Source organism: Podarcis filfolensis, assembly GCF_964270895.1.
Source record: "Podarcis filfolensis genome assembly, chromosome: 4".
NCBI classification, from domain to species: domain Eukaryota; kingdom Metazoa; phylum Chordata; class Lepidosauria; order Squamata; family Lacertidae; genus Podarcis; species Podarcis filfolensis.
In genome coordinates this window covers 52,745,052-52,762,316 of record NC_139607.1, presented here as the reverse complement: position 1 = coordinate 52,762,316, position 17,265 = coordinate 52,745,052, and the positions used below count along the sequence as shown (strand labels likewise).

The following is a 17,265-nucleotide window of genomic DNA, read 5'->3' as shown; positions in this document are numbered from 1 at the left end:
TCTTTGGAACCCAATCTGTTCAGAGGTAATGTGCTTTTGAGTATCAGATGTGTGCTGCCACACAGAAAATGTTTCTGTGAACAATTGAGGCCACAAAATAAAAGGGCTGGCAGTAGTTCTATGACATTTTTAAGAAGAATTTGAATTTATGTGCAGTAATTTGTTGCTTAACTATTCTATCATGTTGACCAGAATGGCGGAGCAATCAATTTACAAGGTCCCGAGTTATAGTAACTTGCATACTTTACATCTGTGAGCTGACACCAATGGATCAATTGGTTTCATCCCACCACTGTCATTGGGTAATAACTCCATTAAAACCAAAGGCAGGTAGAGCTGGCCCCCTCAAATTCTAGCTTCACTCTGATGTTCATAAGAAACTACTCCAGGTCTTTGAAGTTTCATAAGTCGAGTCTCTCCCATTTCTAGAATCCCACCCCTTGTCTCTTCTTAGCAAATCACCAAGTTTCCTAGATTAATTGGATAAGTTAGTGCAAGACAGCCAGAAAAAGAGAATATTGTAGCATCCAGCAGCATTCTAAGAATATGGCCTTCCATTGAAATGGTACCGTAATTATGCTGGTCAAGTGTACTGAGCTCTAAGGTGCCACAAAGATTGTAAGATATTTTGCATATTTGAAATACTATTAAAACGATCTTCATACAGAACTTGTCATTCATTACAAATTGCCATATTAAGATTCTGACCTAATCATATACATCAAGGGTAGCTAACCAATGACCTGTGGGCTGTATACAGTCAAGAGGTTTTGGGTGATCCACAGGGATCTCCAACAATTATGTGTCTTAATTTTTATTTATTTGTTGGTGATTTTCTCTCTCCCCTGCTCCTATATACACTTTTTCTGTTGTTAATTACTTTCATTGGGCTTCCCTGATTGTCCTTGGGTTATTTTCTCCACTTTTAAGTCAGCTGGGGCTTCTAAACTAATTGATTATTTCCTGTTGCTGCTTCTGTGTTATTAATAGTGCTACTTAGCAGACTTATTAGCAGACTGTTCACTTAAAAAAAGGAAAAGGAAATACTGATAGATGGGAACAGACTGACTTTGGATGGAAGACACAATACGTTATCTTATTAACCTTTATTTTATTCGGAAAAATATAATTGAATTTAAAAATTAAAAGAAAATACAAATCGAATGTGTTTGGGAAGGGAATAGACTGACTTTGCATGGAAAGAAAATGAAATATATGAACTTTCTACTCTTTTCTGCCTCCGCCACACCCATCTTACCATGCAGCCCTGCTTAGGGAAGTTTTTAATGACTGATGTCTTAATGTATTTTTAATCTTTTGTTTTAAGCCGCCCAGAGTGGCTGGGAAAACCCAGCCAGATGGGCGGGGTATTAAAAATTATTGTTATCATCATTATAATAATAATATTATGCAGCTCTTGGAGGGTTGGTCATGGGTCAGTGCAGCCCTTGGCCTAAAGAACATTAATCACCCCTGATATTTATCATTAACCTCCCTTGGAGATAGTTATTGTTCTGGAAAGAGATGCATTCCTAAATAGAGAAAAAGGAGGTGGCCGAGTGATTCGTGATTTTTCATTTGCAAATGACACAATGTTTCATTTTTGAAATGTGTTACTTATTTTCACAATAAAGTAGAGAAACCTGCTGCTGTTGGAACTGAGTTTTGCTTCTTAAATTATTTTCCTCACATCCCTAAGATTCTTACTGTAAGAGCTGTTGTGTTTTATCTTCAATTTGATTAAGAAGTGCCTATAACTTAGATGACACTTCCTCTAAGTAAGACAAGCATTTCACTGACATTTTATTTGATAAAATATCTTAACTGTATTTGATACTTCCATGTTGTTGACTGGCAACTGAAAGCAAAACAAGGAAATATCCATCTATCTATTTGCCTGTCTCATGTTCATATTGGTCTTCTAGTAAGATGCACCCTCCTCCACTATACAGGGCATTCATATACCAGAAGCCAAGCTGACACTGGAACAGCTGTCAGTAGAACATGAGATTCTTAATATCAGGGTCATGGGTTTGAGCCCCACACTGGGCAAAAGACTCCTGCATTGCAAGGGGTTGGAGTAGATGACCCTTGAGGTCCTTTCCAACTCTACAATCCTATGACACGCGACATGGATTCTTCATCACAGCAGGGAGTCAGTTAGTGGAGCACAGCATTGTCTGTCCCTGTGCTGCTAATTGCGTTCGTGCTTATTCTGAATTGCAACCAACCTTCAAGTAAATGTAATAGCTTCTGCCAACGTTATTCCGTTCCTTACTATTTTAGGCTGTAGATTCATTGGGAACAAGAGTATAGCTATCTTACCTACGAAACTCATTAAGGAGCCATGTCCACTGATGGCACAGAATACATAATAATAATTTCCTATTGACGTATTTTTCGCTCCATAAGATGCACTTTTTTCCTCCTAAAAAATAAGGGGAAATGTCTGTGCATCTTATGGAGCGAATGTGTGGTCAATCGCTGGCTCCCTTTCTGGCTCCGCCCCCTTGCCCAGGCCTCCATTGTTGAAGACGGAGGCTGTTTGTTTCCCCAGCGACATGTGACTGGCTGATTAGATTATCTGTCTGGAAACTGTAGAAACGGCTCCCTTTCCTTTCCTAAAGAAGATGCAGAACTGTGAGTTGAACCCCATAAAAACAGGATTTTGTCCCTTTGCAATGTAAGCTCAACAACTTTGAGCTAATCCTCAAAAAAGGGGCTTTTCCCCTTTGCAAAAGAAGCTGCACAACTGTGAGCTGATCCTCCCAAAACGGGGCTTTCCCCCTTTCCTCCTCTTAAAACTAGGTGCGTCTTATGGAGCGAAAAATAGGGTACCTGCTGTTGCAAAGGCTGGGAATGCTTAAAATCAAAGCCCAACCCAGGCATTCACGGTAGAGCAGCAACTGCTTCTGTGGGACATCAGTGAGCCTAGTTCCTGCTGTGTGAGAACCAGATCTGTCTTTGCCCCTAAAATGTCAGCCTAGCAGTTCCCACCAACTTCCAGCAGTGGTGCAGGCTGGTGGGATAGCATGTCAGCTGGAGACAGAAATACATCTGCTGCAGTTTGCCCTCCACATCATCACAGTATGCTGAGTGAGGGGACACAAAATAATAATATTTTTATACAGGGACCTACTCAAAGCTAGGCTGTGGTCAGACGTGTGATAGAGTGGCCACAATTATTATGTATTTAGGGCACCAAATCAGAGGTCCATACAATGGTACCTTGGAACTTGAACAGAATCTGTTCCGGAAGTCTGTTTGATTTCCAAAATGTTCCGAAACCAAAATGTTCGGAAACCTGCAGCCAATCGGAAGCCGCGGAAGTTGCGTCAGACATTCGGGTTCCAAAGAACATTTGCGAACCAGAACACTCACTTCCGGGTTTGCGGCATTCAGGAGCCAAAACGTTTGACTCACAAGGTGTTCGGGATCCAAGTTACGACTGTATTACTAAAATCTGCTCCTGTCCACATGATTGCCATGATTATTAAGTATGAGTTAAGTATCTCTGAACTGTCTTGAAAAGCCCCCTACTGCTAACTTGTCCCTCATTATGCTGAAATACTATAGGTTGTCGTTATTATTTTTAAAAGAAAACACTGCTTTAAAAAATGATGAAAACTTCTAAAAAGTGATATTAAGAATTAGTATAGTATATGATTAGGTCAATACTATGGAATTAGTATTGGTGTATTACCTGATGTAAGTACTTTTAGTTACTTAATGGCAGTACTCTTCAGTCATTGGGCTGCCGTTGTGTGGTGTAGTGGTTAAGAGCGATGGACTCGTAATCTGGGGAACTGGGTTCGCGTCTCCGCTCCTCCACATGCAGCTGCTGGGTGACCTTGGGCCAGTCACACTTCTCTGAAGTCTCTCAGCCCCACTCACCTCACAGAGTGTTTGTTGTGGGGGAGGAAGGGAAAGGAGAATGTTAGCCGCTTTGAGACTCCTTCGGGTAGTGATAAAGCGGGATATCAAATCCAAACTCCTCCTCCTCCTCCTCTTCTTCTTCCTTACTGTCAAATCAAAAGGCAGGAGGCAGCATCAGAAAGGGTGAAAAAGATGCAAACCAAATCCCACTGAACAGAATGGGTTTATTGATGAAGAACTGAAATAGTAATAATATGATACATTTCAGCTAAAGTCTTCCTCCAGGATGAATCTGACACTGTGTTTCTTCAGAGAGAATAGTGCCCCCATATTTGTTATTTGGCTCCATCTGCAATCAGCCCAAGCTAGCATGGCCAACAGCCAGGGATGATGATGAGAGATGTAGTTCAGTGTCTGGAGGACCACCGGCTTCCTACCCTGACCTTGTAGATCTAATTTCACTGATAACCCTGGCAACCAACTTGAGCAAAAAATACCCCACTTAAACTGCCTAAAATTAACTGTGTTATTGGGGCTGCAAACTGACGTGAGATTGTGACTTCTGTTCTGTGAAAGAAACAACTTGGATGAGCTATTTCTAAAAATATATTTTTGGCTAAAGTCAGCTACCTGCATATTGTTAGAGCTGGCTATCAAAGAAAGGCTACCTAATTTAAAAAGAAGCATTGAATCGGAATGCCTCTGGGGAATATTTTGAATCAAAATACGTTTTATCATGATTTTTATGCTACAAGAACAAACCTCCTTATTCAGCAATCAGCATAAGCTTGAGACTTGCCTCTTATTGCTATGAGTACAGATTTTAATAATATAGTATGCCTCTTTTCATCTTGCACATGGGGCTCCAAGGTGAACAATTGTTCAATATAATTTTTCCCTAGCTATAGGGCACCTCTCCATGAAAGATCTGCATTTGTGGGTTCGTCAAGCTTCAGATTTGGATCTTGGGAACATATGAAGCTGCCTTCTATTGAGTCCAATCATTGGATCATCTAGCTCATTTTTATCTACAGTGACTCTCCAGGGTGTCAAACAGGCCCTTTCCCAGAATTAGCTAGGGATGCCAGGGATTCAACTTGGGACCTTCAGCATGTAAAAATTGTGCTCTACCACTGAGTTACTGCCTCTCCCCAAATGGTGTTGGCCATTTGTCTAGTTGTTAAAGTCTGTATACCAGAGTAGGCTCTCAACTTTGGCATCTAAAAGCATGACACTCAGATCCTGGTGGAAATGAGTTGCTTGTCACATCAGAAAGAAGAGATCACCCTGAAGTCTTAATGTAGGCTTTATTTATTTTTTTAATTTAGCAGTTTTCTAGACTGGGCTTCAGTTAAGCATCCTAGGTAGCGTAAGATAAAGAATGATAAAATCTCAGTGTAAATTATAAAACTCAATTTAGATAAGCAAAACGGGGCACCTGTGTAAAAATTCAGTCCAGAATTTAACGAAAGTATTATACAATCAATATCGCCAGTTCAAAGATGCTTTCCAAAGTGCTATCAACTGAAAACTGAATCCAGTGTACAATTGCTTGAGATAATATTCCTTCCTAGGTGTATAAACAGAGAGAGTTCTGTCTCAGTAACACAATGCAATGGAGGTGGTTCCAACCTTATAATTTGCCTTTTCTAAAAGCTTAGTTTGTCAGCTTTAAATAGGTTAGCACAATAGACCTAGTTCTGGCTGACACTGGAAGTCGTCGTCACTTCAGACACATGTTAAGCCTCAGCCTGCACTCTGAAGTGGTTGAATTCAAACACAGGTTTACCTTCTCCAAGAGAATTATGCCTTGGGTGCAGTTTTAATACTCTTTTCAAACAAGCCAGACATCCCACACATTCCATTCTGTGCTATTTGTAGCACAGATATCAAGAATGGTTAACTCAACACTGTAACTAGCCTTTTATGAGGAATTGGGTTAGTGTTCCATAGAGTGAATGCTGTTCCTTTCCTTGTGTTTTCCAGGGTGTGCTGATCTGCACCTCCTAGACATGTTGACACCTACCGAAAGGAAACGTCAGGGCTACATCCATGAACTCATAGTAACAGAAGAGAACTATGTGAATGACTTGCAGCTGGTAACAGAGGTGAGGCTGACTGTACACATTTTAACAACATCTCCTGATGTGTTTTCTCACCCTGGCCTCATCGTAAAAGGGGTCAAACATGAAATTTTTGAAACCAGACCTTTGCAGGATTGAATGGGAATTGTGCAATTTGAGAACTTTGGAAATCAAAACTGTGTGTCCCAGTTATCCCATGATCAATAGCTTCCCTGAAGGAGACTGCAAACGAATAGGGGGAAAAAAGGCATTTTTTGTTCACTGTTTTTCTGAAGGCAATATTTTTGGAAGGGACTAAAAAAATACAGGCTAAGATCTAACAGTTTATTGCAGTTTACTATAGGAGAAGCCCTCATGTAGTCCCCTACCACCAACTATTCTAAGGTGTGGATATGTTCCTGCTGCAGTTAAGGCTATTGAGCTCTGATTGCTTTGAATGGGAGAGTTAAGTATCTTCCGCTGAAACCAAAGGAATTAAAAAGTGCTTATCTTTGACTGCATTTCACTCCATCAAATGATCAGAATGAGGCAGGAAGTGAGATCTGCGGAGCTTTAATTCAAAGCAGTGGCTGCAGATGAATCACAGTGAATAGGCTTATTGTGTGTTCTAAACCGTTCATTTGAATCTGCAGATCTTCCAGAAGCCACTGATGGACTCCGAGCTGTTGACAGAAAAAGAGGTTGCTATGATTTTTGTAAATTGGAAAGAGCTGATTATGTGCAATATCAAACTACTGAAGTAAGTTGCTTTTGAAAACATTTTATTGCGAATTACATATTTGGATGCTTTCTCCTTCATTGTCCTCATTTTTCAGCAGCACATGGAAAGAAAAAAAATATTATAGGGATTGAAATAATGCATTTTTCTTAAGTCTGGTTTTTCCTTTCATGATGATGGCTGAATATGGTTTGTGCAAAGGGTGGGGTGTATATAAATCTTTACATAGGTGGAATGTAGTTGCAAAATATGATGGTGCAGTAAAGAAGCAATGTGCATTTACAAAATTTTCCACCACATACAATTTTGAAGTCAAAGTCAAGTTTTTAATGGGCATGTTTCTAGTGAGACACATTACACTCCAGCGACTTATGAATCCTACTGTGCAATTTATTTTCTCCTTTTTTAAGCAGTCGCTTCTTTTTGTACAGATCTTGGGTTCGTAAGTGATGGGAATTTTTAACAGGCCATTTCCAAACAAGCAATGGGAGATCACTACTCACGTAATCCTCCATAACCAGCTGGCTGTTAGGTGCTTAGGAGACACACTACGCAAGGGACAGGTAGGTGGGACAAGCCACATGTCAATCATCTGGTGTCAGGAGCTTGACAAGTGTGCTGTTGTACCCACCTGCCAGAGTTAACCTCCTAGGCCAAAAAAGTTTCCTACCCCTGCTCTATATTAATGCATAAATGATGGCTAACCTGTTATGGTTTGATTGATCTGACTTCAGTATCGCTTTATACTAATAAAAAACCTCAAAGCAATTTACAATAAGACAGCATTACCATAATAGATCTCTGCTGCTTTTATATGGAAACATAGTAAAGGTAAAGGGACCCCTGACCATTAAGTACAGTCGTGACCGACTCTGGGGTTGCAGCGCTCATCTCGCTTTATTGGCCGAGGGAGTCGGTGTACAGCTTCCGGGTCATGTGGCCAGCATGACTAAGCCATTTCTGGCGAACCAGAGCAGCGCACAGAAACACCGTTTACCTTCCCACCGGAGCGGTACCTATTTATCTACTTGCACTTTGACGTGCTTTCGAACTGCTACGTTGGCAGGAGCAGGAACCAAGCAACGGGAGCTCACCCCGTTACAGGGATTCGAACCGCCGACCTTCTGATCAGCAAGTCCTAGGCTCTGTGGTTTAACCCACAGCACCACCCGCGTCCCATAACATAACATAACATAACATAACATAACATAACATAGTACAACTATATTAAACTGAACATGTATCAACATCTCTCCCCGTTTTCTGTTTTGCGTTCAGAGCGCTGCGTGTTCGTAAGAAAATGTCAGGAGAGAGGATGCCTGTCAAAATGATTGGCGATATCCTGACAGCACAGCTTCCACACATGCAGCCTTACATTCGATTCTGTAGCTGCCAGCTGAACGGAGCAGCCCTCATCCAGCAGAAGACAGACGAAGTCCCCGAGTTCAAGGACTTCGTTAAAGTAAGAAAATATCCACGTTGGTAATTTATTCAAAGAAACTCGTGCATCTACTTCCTGGGTTTAATTTATTTAAAAAGAGCCATATAGGAAATGTAACCAAAAGCAGCTTCACACATTTTAACTGATTTCTCTGCATTCGTCCTATACTAGTGACCAATTGACCGGAGATTAGCTGAAAGTGGCAGTGGAGATAGTCACTACACTGCCACCTTGGGTTGCCGTCAGGATCCTGATTCTGTCATGTTCCTCTATACCTGGGTCACGGTTTAGAGATCTGTCAACAAGCCTTTTGACATCTTTTCAAACTGAAGTCCTCTGTACAGTGTGGCAGGTTGCTTTTGAAAATCAACAGAGTTTCAAAAACAGTTTGTGATTTGGCATGGCAGACTGCGTATATATATATCCCCCTTGAGTGCACAAAAGAGGCATGAAGAGTTCTGCTTGCTCGGGCCAAGGACCTATCTGTTCCCAAAATCATGTTTCCAAAAGTGGCCAACCAAATCCTTCTGGAAGGAGGATCCCAATAAAAATTGCCAATGTTGTGGGGAAATTCTGTACTCTTGCTATGAATAGACAATAGAGATTCACGGCAAGTGAGCGAATAAATATTATATGCTCCCCCAGGGCACAGTGCCTATGCGCTGAAGGACATAACAGGGCCTTGGTTCTTCCCCCACCCCAGTGTGGATCTTAGACTTTCAGAAGTAATGACAGAACTGTATGAGTCTCTCATATTCTGCCTGGCACTTCCCTCCTCATGGTCACAGGATATTAGCTCTCTGCTCCCCCTAATGGCCTGATGCGGTAGTTGTAGTGTGCCTATACACATGCACCAGGGTAGTATAGAGAAATCTTCTGCATGTGGGTATTGTGCCCATTCAGGAAAGGATTGTACGCAAGAATTGGAAATGGAAACTCTGTCTTTTTTACCCTTGCTTATGTGAATTGGTTGTAAATTCTCTTTGGCTTTGTATCCCCTTCTTTCCATTCTGGGAAAGGAGCATGGGGCGGGGCGGTGGGGGTCTTGCCTTGCCCATTGTACTTGCGGAATGATGGCGTTATTTTGACAGTTCTGTTTTTAAATCCTAGTTGGCTTTCCCCCTCCCCGCCTTCTCTTTTGGCCTTGCTGAAGCATGTGTGTTGACAGATAATTAGATACAGGAAGGTGTTAAATGCTGGATTTTCACTGCTCTACACATTACAGACAGTGTGATTCCTCCCAATACAACACATAACATAAATGGAATAGCATGTCGTATACCAACACAGGCTTGAAAACACTTGAACAGTTGTTTCCTTGAGGCATACGCTTAACTGTTTTACAGAATCTTAGAATACAACAAACAACTAGTAATTGTGATCCAGGCCTCATTTTTAAACTATTCTGTCTCTGCCACCTAAGGGAAACAATGTTTGAGATCACATAATAAAAAGTCTACTTGGATTAAAAATGTTGACTTAAATGTGCCAATAAAAGAACCGCCTGCTTATTTCCAACCACAAAAGACCATTTATGGCCTCGAGAACAGACCTAGCCTTTGTCAATGTTCTGAAGGAAGAACACTTCACAACTGGTGAGCAGCCACTGAAATTGCTTCCTGGCATGTCCTCACCACTCCAAGGAAGCCACATTTGTAGAGAATAAATGGAGACCACAGTGTGCTTTGGGCATTTTTATAAATACTTGTGTCTGACCTTCATAAACTAGCTGCCAACATTTTTTGCTCTCAATATTTCAGAGGTTAGCTATGGAGCCTCGCTGTAAAGGAATGCCGTTGTCAAGTTTTCTGCTAAAGCCTATGCAACGAGTAACGCGATATCCTCTGATAATTAAAAATGTAAGTCCTTTTGCTAATGTGTGGAAATATGTTGCCAAAACTGCTATAGTTAAGAAGCCAGAGTCAGAGTTTAAGTTTTTCTTGCATGGGATCCGTATTTCTATAGTCTATTAACTCATGAGGATGTGCAGTATGTCCGAATTCAAATCGGGGATGCAAAGGAACAATAGGGAGCACATTAAAAGTTAGTATTCTTTCAACTGGGTGCCTTGCACAACTTCTGGTGTCTTCTACAGGACAACAGAAAAAGACAGCAAAATGCTGAATTTTTGATGCAAAGGAAGATCCGGGAACACGCTTAGAGTGAGCTCCTGATTCTTCTTCTTCTTCTTCTTTTTTTTTTTTTTTTGGTCATGGCTTGAACTTTTCCATACATGAAATTGGGCTCAGGACATGGTGGTCTGCCCAGAATGGCCCAGTAGGCCAACTGCTTGCTGGGCCTACTGACTGTGAGTCAGTAGATTAAGAATGACTCCCCTGAAAACCTCAGTGATTGGACAGGTATATAACCAATTAGGTGGCTCTTGGGGTATCTTGAACCCAGGTTGGTAAAGGCCTTATAAATTAATACAGGTACCTTGAACCTGGCCCTATAGTGTCTAGGCAGCTGGTGCAAGCTTTTGAGCATGGGAGTTATTTGCTGGCAATAGTCTTTTCCCATCAACAGTCTAGCTGCAGCGTTTTGCCCCACTTGGTGCAAAAGAGAAATCCTTCCCCTTCTTAGTGCAAGTTGTTTTCTTTAGTTATGTGAATTTGTAGCCTGGGGTAAGAGGACTGTTCTCTTCCTCATCTTTCTTCACCTCCAGCACGCAGTTTAATCAGAAGGATAGACCCTGACCTACAGGGCAAAAACTCCAGTGGGGACGGATCAGGCCCATTTTTCTTTAAATAAATGATTGTGTAAGAGAATGAAATGTTCCATTTTTATTAGATTAACACAGGGAAGATAAAAAAGGGATTGATTTGAAGAGAAGTAATCTTTATAGCGTTTTGGCAATCAAGAGGCAGTGATGTTTTTCTTTCCATTGATTTAGGGCAGGATTTATTTAATAACATTTACTTTGGGTGCTTAATGTTCTTTATATCTGTAAAGATATATTTAATTTTTCAGGTGCTTAAGAAGGAATAGATATGCAGTTTTATAAGAACCTGATCCAGTTTATTTGCCTGCAGATATTAGAAAATACTCCTGAAAATCACCCTGATCACAGCCATTTGAAGCAGGCTTTGGAGAAAGCGGAAGAACTTTGTTCTCAGGTTAATGAAGGGGTGCGTGAGAAGGAGAACTCAGACAGGCTTGAATGGATCCAGGCTCACGTTCAGTGTGAAGGACTATCAGAGGTAAAGCTGAAATACGTAGAATCAGACTGTAGTTACTAATCTTCCAGAAAAGATGGCTTATGAAACAATGCTGATAAACTTCTCTAGCTAAAGAGATGCTGGTAAGTCTTCACAAATTCATCCTGCTCTTCATTTGGCATTTTTCCCTGCCAATTTTCTCTTTCCACTTATCTCTTGAACCCGTTACATCAGCCATCTGTCACTTAACGTTTCTGCAATGAAATGAAGACCACAGCTTTTATTCAGTTCATAATTTCCCTCTCCTCTCCCAAATAAAGTATGCTGCAAAATCTAGCTTTGATTCAGAAAAGTTAAGCAAGTTCTGTATACGAAGGATGCAAAGTGGAATTGCTAGCCATATTACTCTAGGGTAATTGAGAAATTTCTGGAATGTATAAAGTAGGCATTCCAGACAAATAACCACTTGAAATTGTTGTGCATTTGTTTTTTACTTACTTACTAAGGCCCATCAATGTGCCTTGTGGTTTTAGCATTTTGTGGTATAAAAGCAAGACAACTCCCTGCCCCCAAAGAGTGTACAGATTACAATTCAGCACAGTGGAGGGAAATGGTCAGCTAAACTAGGTGAATTCATTTCAAATCTTTGACACCAATCTGTAATAACTCACCTACCATGTTTGCACATCAGGTTAAGGTACAGTGCGCAAGACAGAACGAGCTGCTGCCATCTCATGTTCCCCCTTTTTCACTGCACATGTGTGTGGAAAGGAGATGGGGAGAACATGAGCCCAATGATCACGGCCTCTCATTCCTACTTGTGGACATCACACTAAACTATGGTTTAGTTTGATCTGCTAATGCAGCCTTTAATTAGGTCTACACATTCCTCCTACTTCCTATACAAATGTGTAGCACCAGTGAAGAAAATCAGGCATCAGTCAGAATCCTTCTCCTCTCATCGTAAGTAAACCCAGCCTTGTTGAAGGGTACAAGGCCAAAGGGATAGTTCTAGGAAAAACAGAAGTGTCCCTGCCATTCCACCAAGTGCTGGCACTTCACTGCTGAGAGTCAAGCACTAAGCCATCATTATGCCTGCAAATGAGCTGAAGCTGTTGTCAGATTTCTGCAGATTCTGTCAGTTTTCTGCAGCTGTATCCAACGGTATCAGAACAAGTATATTTTTATTCATCTCACTTGTTGTGGTTTCCCCCCCTCCCCACCCTCCCTTTCTGTTCCCATCAGCAACTTGTTTTTAACTCTGTTACAAACTGCTTGGGGCCACGCAAATTTCTACACAGTGGGAAACTCTACAAGGCCAAGAGCAACAAGGAGCTGTATGGTTTTCTGTTCAACGACTTCCTCCTGCTGACGCAGATAATAAAACCTCTCGGCTCGTCTGGCACAGATAAGGTCTTCAGCCCCAAGTCTAACCTGCAGTATAAAATGTACAAAACGGTAAGAATTTCTTTTAAATGGAAATTCAGAAATATTGATAACGTCCAATTACTTTTTCACATGGAAAAGGTGTTTATTCAACACAAGAAATTTCTTATTTGGATATATTTTCTGTATAGGAAAACCAAATGGACACCACAAATGTGTCTGTTTTACAATATGAAGTGAGATCTTTCCAGGCATATTTACCAGTGCAGGGAACCTTTGGCCCTCCAGATGCTGTTGAACTACAACTCCCCTCACCCTCCATCATTAGCAATGCTTGCTGAGGCTGATGGCAGTTGTAATTCAGCAACATCTGGAGGGTCAAAAGTTCCCCATACCTGATGTATACTAACAGTGAACTCACCTGATGATTGCCAACAGGACTGTAGTCCAACAGGGCCGCTGAGGTGTCAGCACAAGCAAGGAAACAGCAAGACCTGCAAACATACGAAAACCTTGGAGGTGGCAACTAAGGCAGAATCCCTCAAAAGAACCTAGTGAGGATGGAACAAACAGACACAATGATGAACTGGGAGGGGGGCAGGAAGGGAGAATGGAATAATAGCTTCCTAGATGACTGCGACATTGTAGAGGAGCACTCCACTCAACAAGTTTTGATGCATCTTAAATATAGCCCTTTTTTAAGGTGCACACATAAGTACACAATGATGATGTAAAGGTGTGAAGTGAGAATGCAACAAATGGGTTTCAGAAGACATGCCCACCATGTAATTGGCTGCGTGTAATAACCCTGGTTTAGTTACCATGTAATATATTCACTGTTTTTACCATGCCAGTGAATAAAGAAAAGCATAGGTTGCTACTTGCTATGAGTGGGAGTAAAGCTGACATTTAATGCATTATTGACACATTCCTTCAAGGAAAAACATCACAACATTTCTAGCTGTAGAGTCCCCACCCTGCCCTATCATCATTATGCTAAAGTGTTGTGTGGATATTGGCCCAGGCCAAAGCTTTATCTGGATTGATGCCCAGGCTAGAAACTCTCAAATATTTTCATGGTTCAGGCAGATAACGCCAATGATTATATGTATCTTAATCCAAAAGAAAAGCTATACTGTGTTAAGGGTCCAGGTTTCTGTTAACTAGCCATAGATGGTTGAAAAACACCTCTTTCTTGTTTACTTTTGTTGAGTTTTGGATTTGCTTTTGGGATACCATTTCCCTGGTGCAGTCTGGTAAGATGTTTACCCTCTTTCTTTATGGTAAAGTCTGTGAATGCTAAAAATCACCTAGAAATTGAACCATGCTAGTAGACAACAGTGGGATCTGCAACAAAATGTTGCACTGTAAAGTTTTTGTAATTGTTTTGTTTTCTCTCTATATATATTTATATCAGTATATTATTGAACTATGTGTTTTCTATAAGAAGATTTTTTTTAAAGTATCTTAACAATCGCAACAGCTAAAAAGCTTCGTACTCTCCCTTAAAAATTGGTTTCTGAAAAATGGTCCTGGGTGGGATGGAGACCCGAAATGATTTTTTGTGTGAAAGGATGTGTGATCTTTCTTCTGGTACTGATCACAAATTCCTGGGCTGAGCATGTGCTCAGAGGCACTCCTAGTTCTTAAGGGTATGTCTGCCCAGCTGTCCTGAGCACAGCATGCTAGTCATTTTTTTTGCTGAACTTGACTCCTGTTATAGAGCATTCATTCTGACTTGACCTAGCTTAACACTTAACTGTTTATTTTTTTGCAGCCCATATTTCTAAACGAGGTCTTGGTTAAACTACCCACGGATCCTTCTGGCGACGAGCCCATCTTTCATATCTCTCACATTGATCGAGTCTACACACTCCGTGCAGAAAGCATAAATGAAAGGTAAAAAGATATCTCTGTATTGGCACTGAACATAATGGGAATATGTAAAAGCTCTTACACACACACACACACACACACACACACACACACACACAGTGTTTCATAATGAGATTTCTCCCATTTCTGATGCTGCCATCTTTTTTACTTGCACTTTCCCTTATTTGTTTATCCTCCCCTAGCAACCATGGGCTGCCTGCTTTGAGTCTTAGAGAAATTTTAACTGGGAAGACAGTGCAGGGGAAAAGGTTAAATCTCCTCTGTACCAGCACCACTATCCCAAACTGAATTGGGGTCCCCGTGGCCAATATTAACTTGAAAACATGCAACAATGGCAGGGAAGGTCCTATTCACAGATCTCTGACATCACATCCAGATTTCTCCTGAGAACTAAACATGCAGTCGTACCTTGGTTTTCAAACAGCTTAGTTCTCAAATGTTTTGGTTCCTGAACACTGCAAACCTGGAAGTGACTGTTCTGGTTTGTGAACTATTTTTGGAAGCTGAACGTCCAACGGGGTTCCGCAGCTTCCGATTGGCTGCAGGAAGTTCCTGCAGCCAATCAGAAGCTGCGCTTTGGTTTCCAAATGTTTTGGATTCTGTTCGACTTCCAAGGTATGACTGTAATGCAAAGACGTTAATGCCTTTATCTAGATCTTCTTCCTACCTGCATGCAGTCAGCTTTGCTCACTTGCACGTACTTCATAATGATACGTAATTTCCTTTTCACCTTCTCTTTCTCTCTCTCAAGGACGGCCTGGGTTCAGAAAATCAAAGCCGCTTCTGAACTTTACATAGAAACAGAGAAGAAGAAGAGGGAAAAGGCCTATTTAGGTACCGCAATGGGGGTACAGTATTTAGACGTTTTCCCCAAAATTTCAAGAGAGTATTTTAATGACTCTTGCCTGTTCTTGCCACAGTCCGATCCCAAAGGGCAACCGGTATTGGAAGGTTAATGGTGAACATTGTTGAAGGTATTGAACTGAAGCCCTGCAGATCCCACGGTAAGAACTTCATTTCTCTCTGTGTGTGTGTATAAAAGTGTGTGTTGTGTGTAAAATGTGACAAAAAGAAGGGAAACTTCTTGGGTGCTTGGATCATTTAATGTAAAACAGGTTGTCAAGGGGAAATGTTAAGTTTTGTAAAACAGTGTTTTGTTGCACTCTATATAGACTGATATAGCCAGCAAATTTTAAAATAGTGTTAGTGATTTTCACATGGTGAAAGCCTCCCATCTGCATTAGATGCCCCCTTTAGCCATGTTTTGTGGCTTGCCAGTCCCAGCTCTTTTTGCATTCTCAGGCACACAGTCAAACAGAAGGATTACCGACCACTACACACCCACACAGCCCGGAGAAATGTCCACCCAAATTTGCCCCCCATGGTATTCATGGCCCTATTTATTGGCCAACACCATGAGGCAAGGTGAGCCGACCTCCTCAGGTGGCAGGATCCACAGGGGCAGATCTGGCACCCAATGAATGCATCATTCGCTGTTGCTGCTGCTGTTCTCCCTCCTCGTTTCCAGTGTAGAACTTCACTCCCCCCTTGTTTCTGATGTAGGTCTTCCGTCACCCCTTCTTCCTTGGCAAGCTGGTGGGGTGCCATTTTGTGGTTCCCTTCTGGTACCAAAATGTCTTGGGCCAGCCCTGGCTGGGTCAGATTTGATGTAGAAAGCAATCTTGTATACCTGATGCCGGATTCAGTTTTGGCATACTCACCCACAGGCAGCACAGGCTGCCCGATGCATTTGATTATTTTCTTCGCTAAATCAAATGGGGGAGGTACAAAAAGCCTTTTCCGATTCTCTCGTGTCAAAACCACAGAAGCAAGTTACCAAATTTGTGTGTGCAAATGTTTGATCACGGCTGTGCATCTACTTGCCTTCTGCTTTCAGGAAAGAGTAACCCATATTGTGAAGTGACGATGGGCTCTCAGTGTCATATTACCAAGACTATACAGGACACACTGAACCCCAAGTGGAATTCTAACTGCCAGTTCTTTATCAAAGATTTGGAACAGGATGTGCTTTGCATAACAGTGTTTGAGAGGGATCAGTTCTCACCAGATGGTAAGTGACACTCTTACTTCTGAGCTTGGTCTTTTGGTTATGTACATGTCTATGAGAGTGTACGACAACTTAGGGTAGCTCATTTTTGCTGTCCCTCTGCTGAGGTCCATGTGTGTGGGCTGAGTCTCCACCTTGGTCTCTAGGCAGCAGTGAAAAAAACTTCTAGATACAGTACATGACTGGGGACGCGGGTGGCGCTGTGGGTTAAACCACAGAGCCTAGGACTTGCCAATCAGAAGGTCGGCGGTTCGAATCCCCGCGACGGGGGTGAGCTCCCGTTGCTCAGTCCCTGCTCATGCCAAGCTAGCAGTTCGAAAGCATGTCAAAGTGCAAGTAGATAAATAAGTACCACTCAGGTGGGAAGGTAAACGGCGTTTCTGTGCGCTGCTGTGGTTCACCAGAAGCGGCTTAGTCATGCCGGCCACATGACCTGGAAGCTGTACGCCGGCTCCCTTGGCCAATAAAGCGAGATGAGTGCCACAACCCCAGAGTCGTCCATGACTGGACCTAATGGTCAGGGGTCCCTTTACCTTTTTACAGTACATGATTGGTTCCTGCTTAGTTTTTTGCTCTGGCCTGCACGTAGCAGAGGAACTCCCCATCTCCTGTTTCCATCCCTTTTTCTGTCAATATTC

At 41.8% G+C, this 17,265-nt stretch overlaps 1 protein-coding gene across 5 annotated transcripts in view; it reads left to right on the top strand.

Moving 5' to 3' along the window:
• ITSN1 (intersectin 1) overlaps window positions 1-17,265 on the top strand; it is an 86,892-nt gene that overhangs the window by 67,040 nt on the left and 2,587 nt on the right. For all 5 annotated transcript variants that reach the window (XM_083608829.1, XM_083608831.1, XM_083608830.1 and 2 more), the window contains 10 exons: window positions 5,863-5,984; window positions 6,593-6,699; window positions 7,957-8,140; window positions 9,880-9,978; window positions 11,152-11,319; window positions 12,523-12,735; window positions 14,441-14,562; window positions 15,311-15,393; window positions 15,480-15,563; window positions 16,457-16,630. In XM_083608829.1, coding sequence (XP_083464955.1) covers window positions 5,863-5,984; window positions 6,593-6,699; window positions 7,957-8,140; window positions 9,880-9,978; window positions 11,152-11,319; window positions 12,523-12,735; window positions 14,441-14,562; window positions 15,311-15,393; window positions 15,480-15,563; window positions 16,457-16,630 — 1,356 coding nt within the window. The remainder of the gene's footprint in view (window positions 1-5,862; window positions 5,985-6,592; window positions 6,700-7,956; window positions 8,141-9,879; window positions 9,979-11,151; window positions 11,320-12,522; window positions 12,736-14,440; window positions 14,563-15,310; window positions 15,394-15,479; window positions 15,564-16,456; window positions 16,631-17,265) is intronic.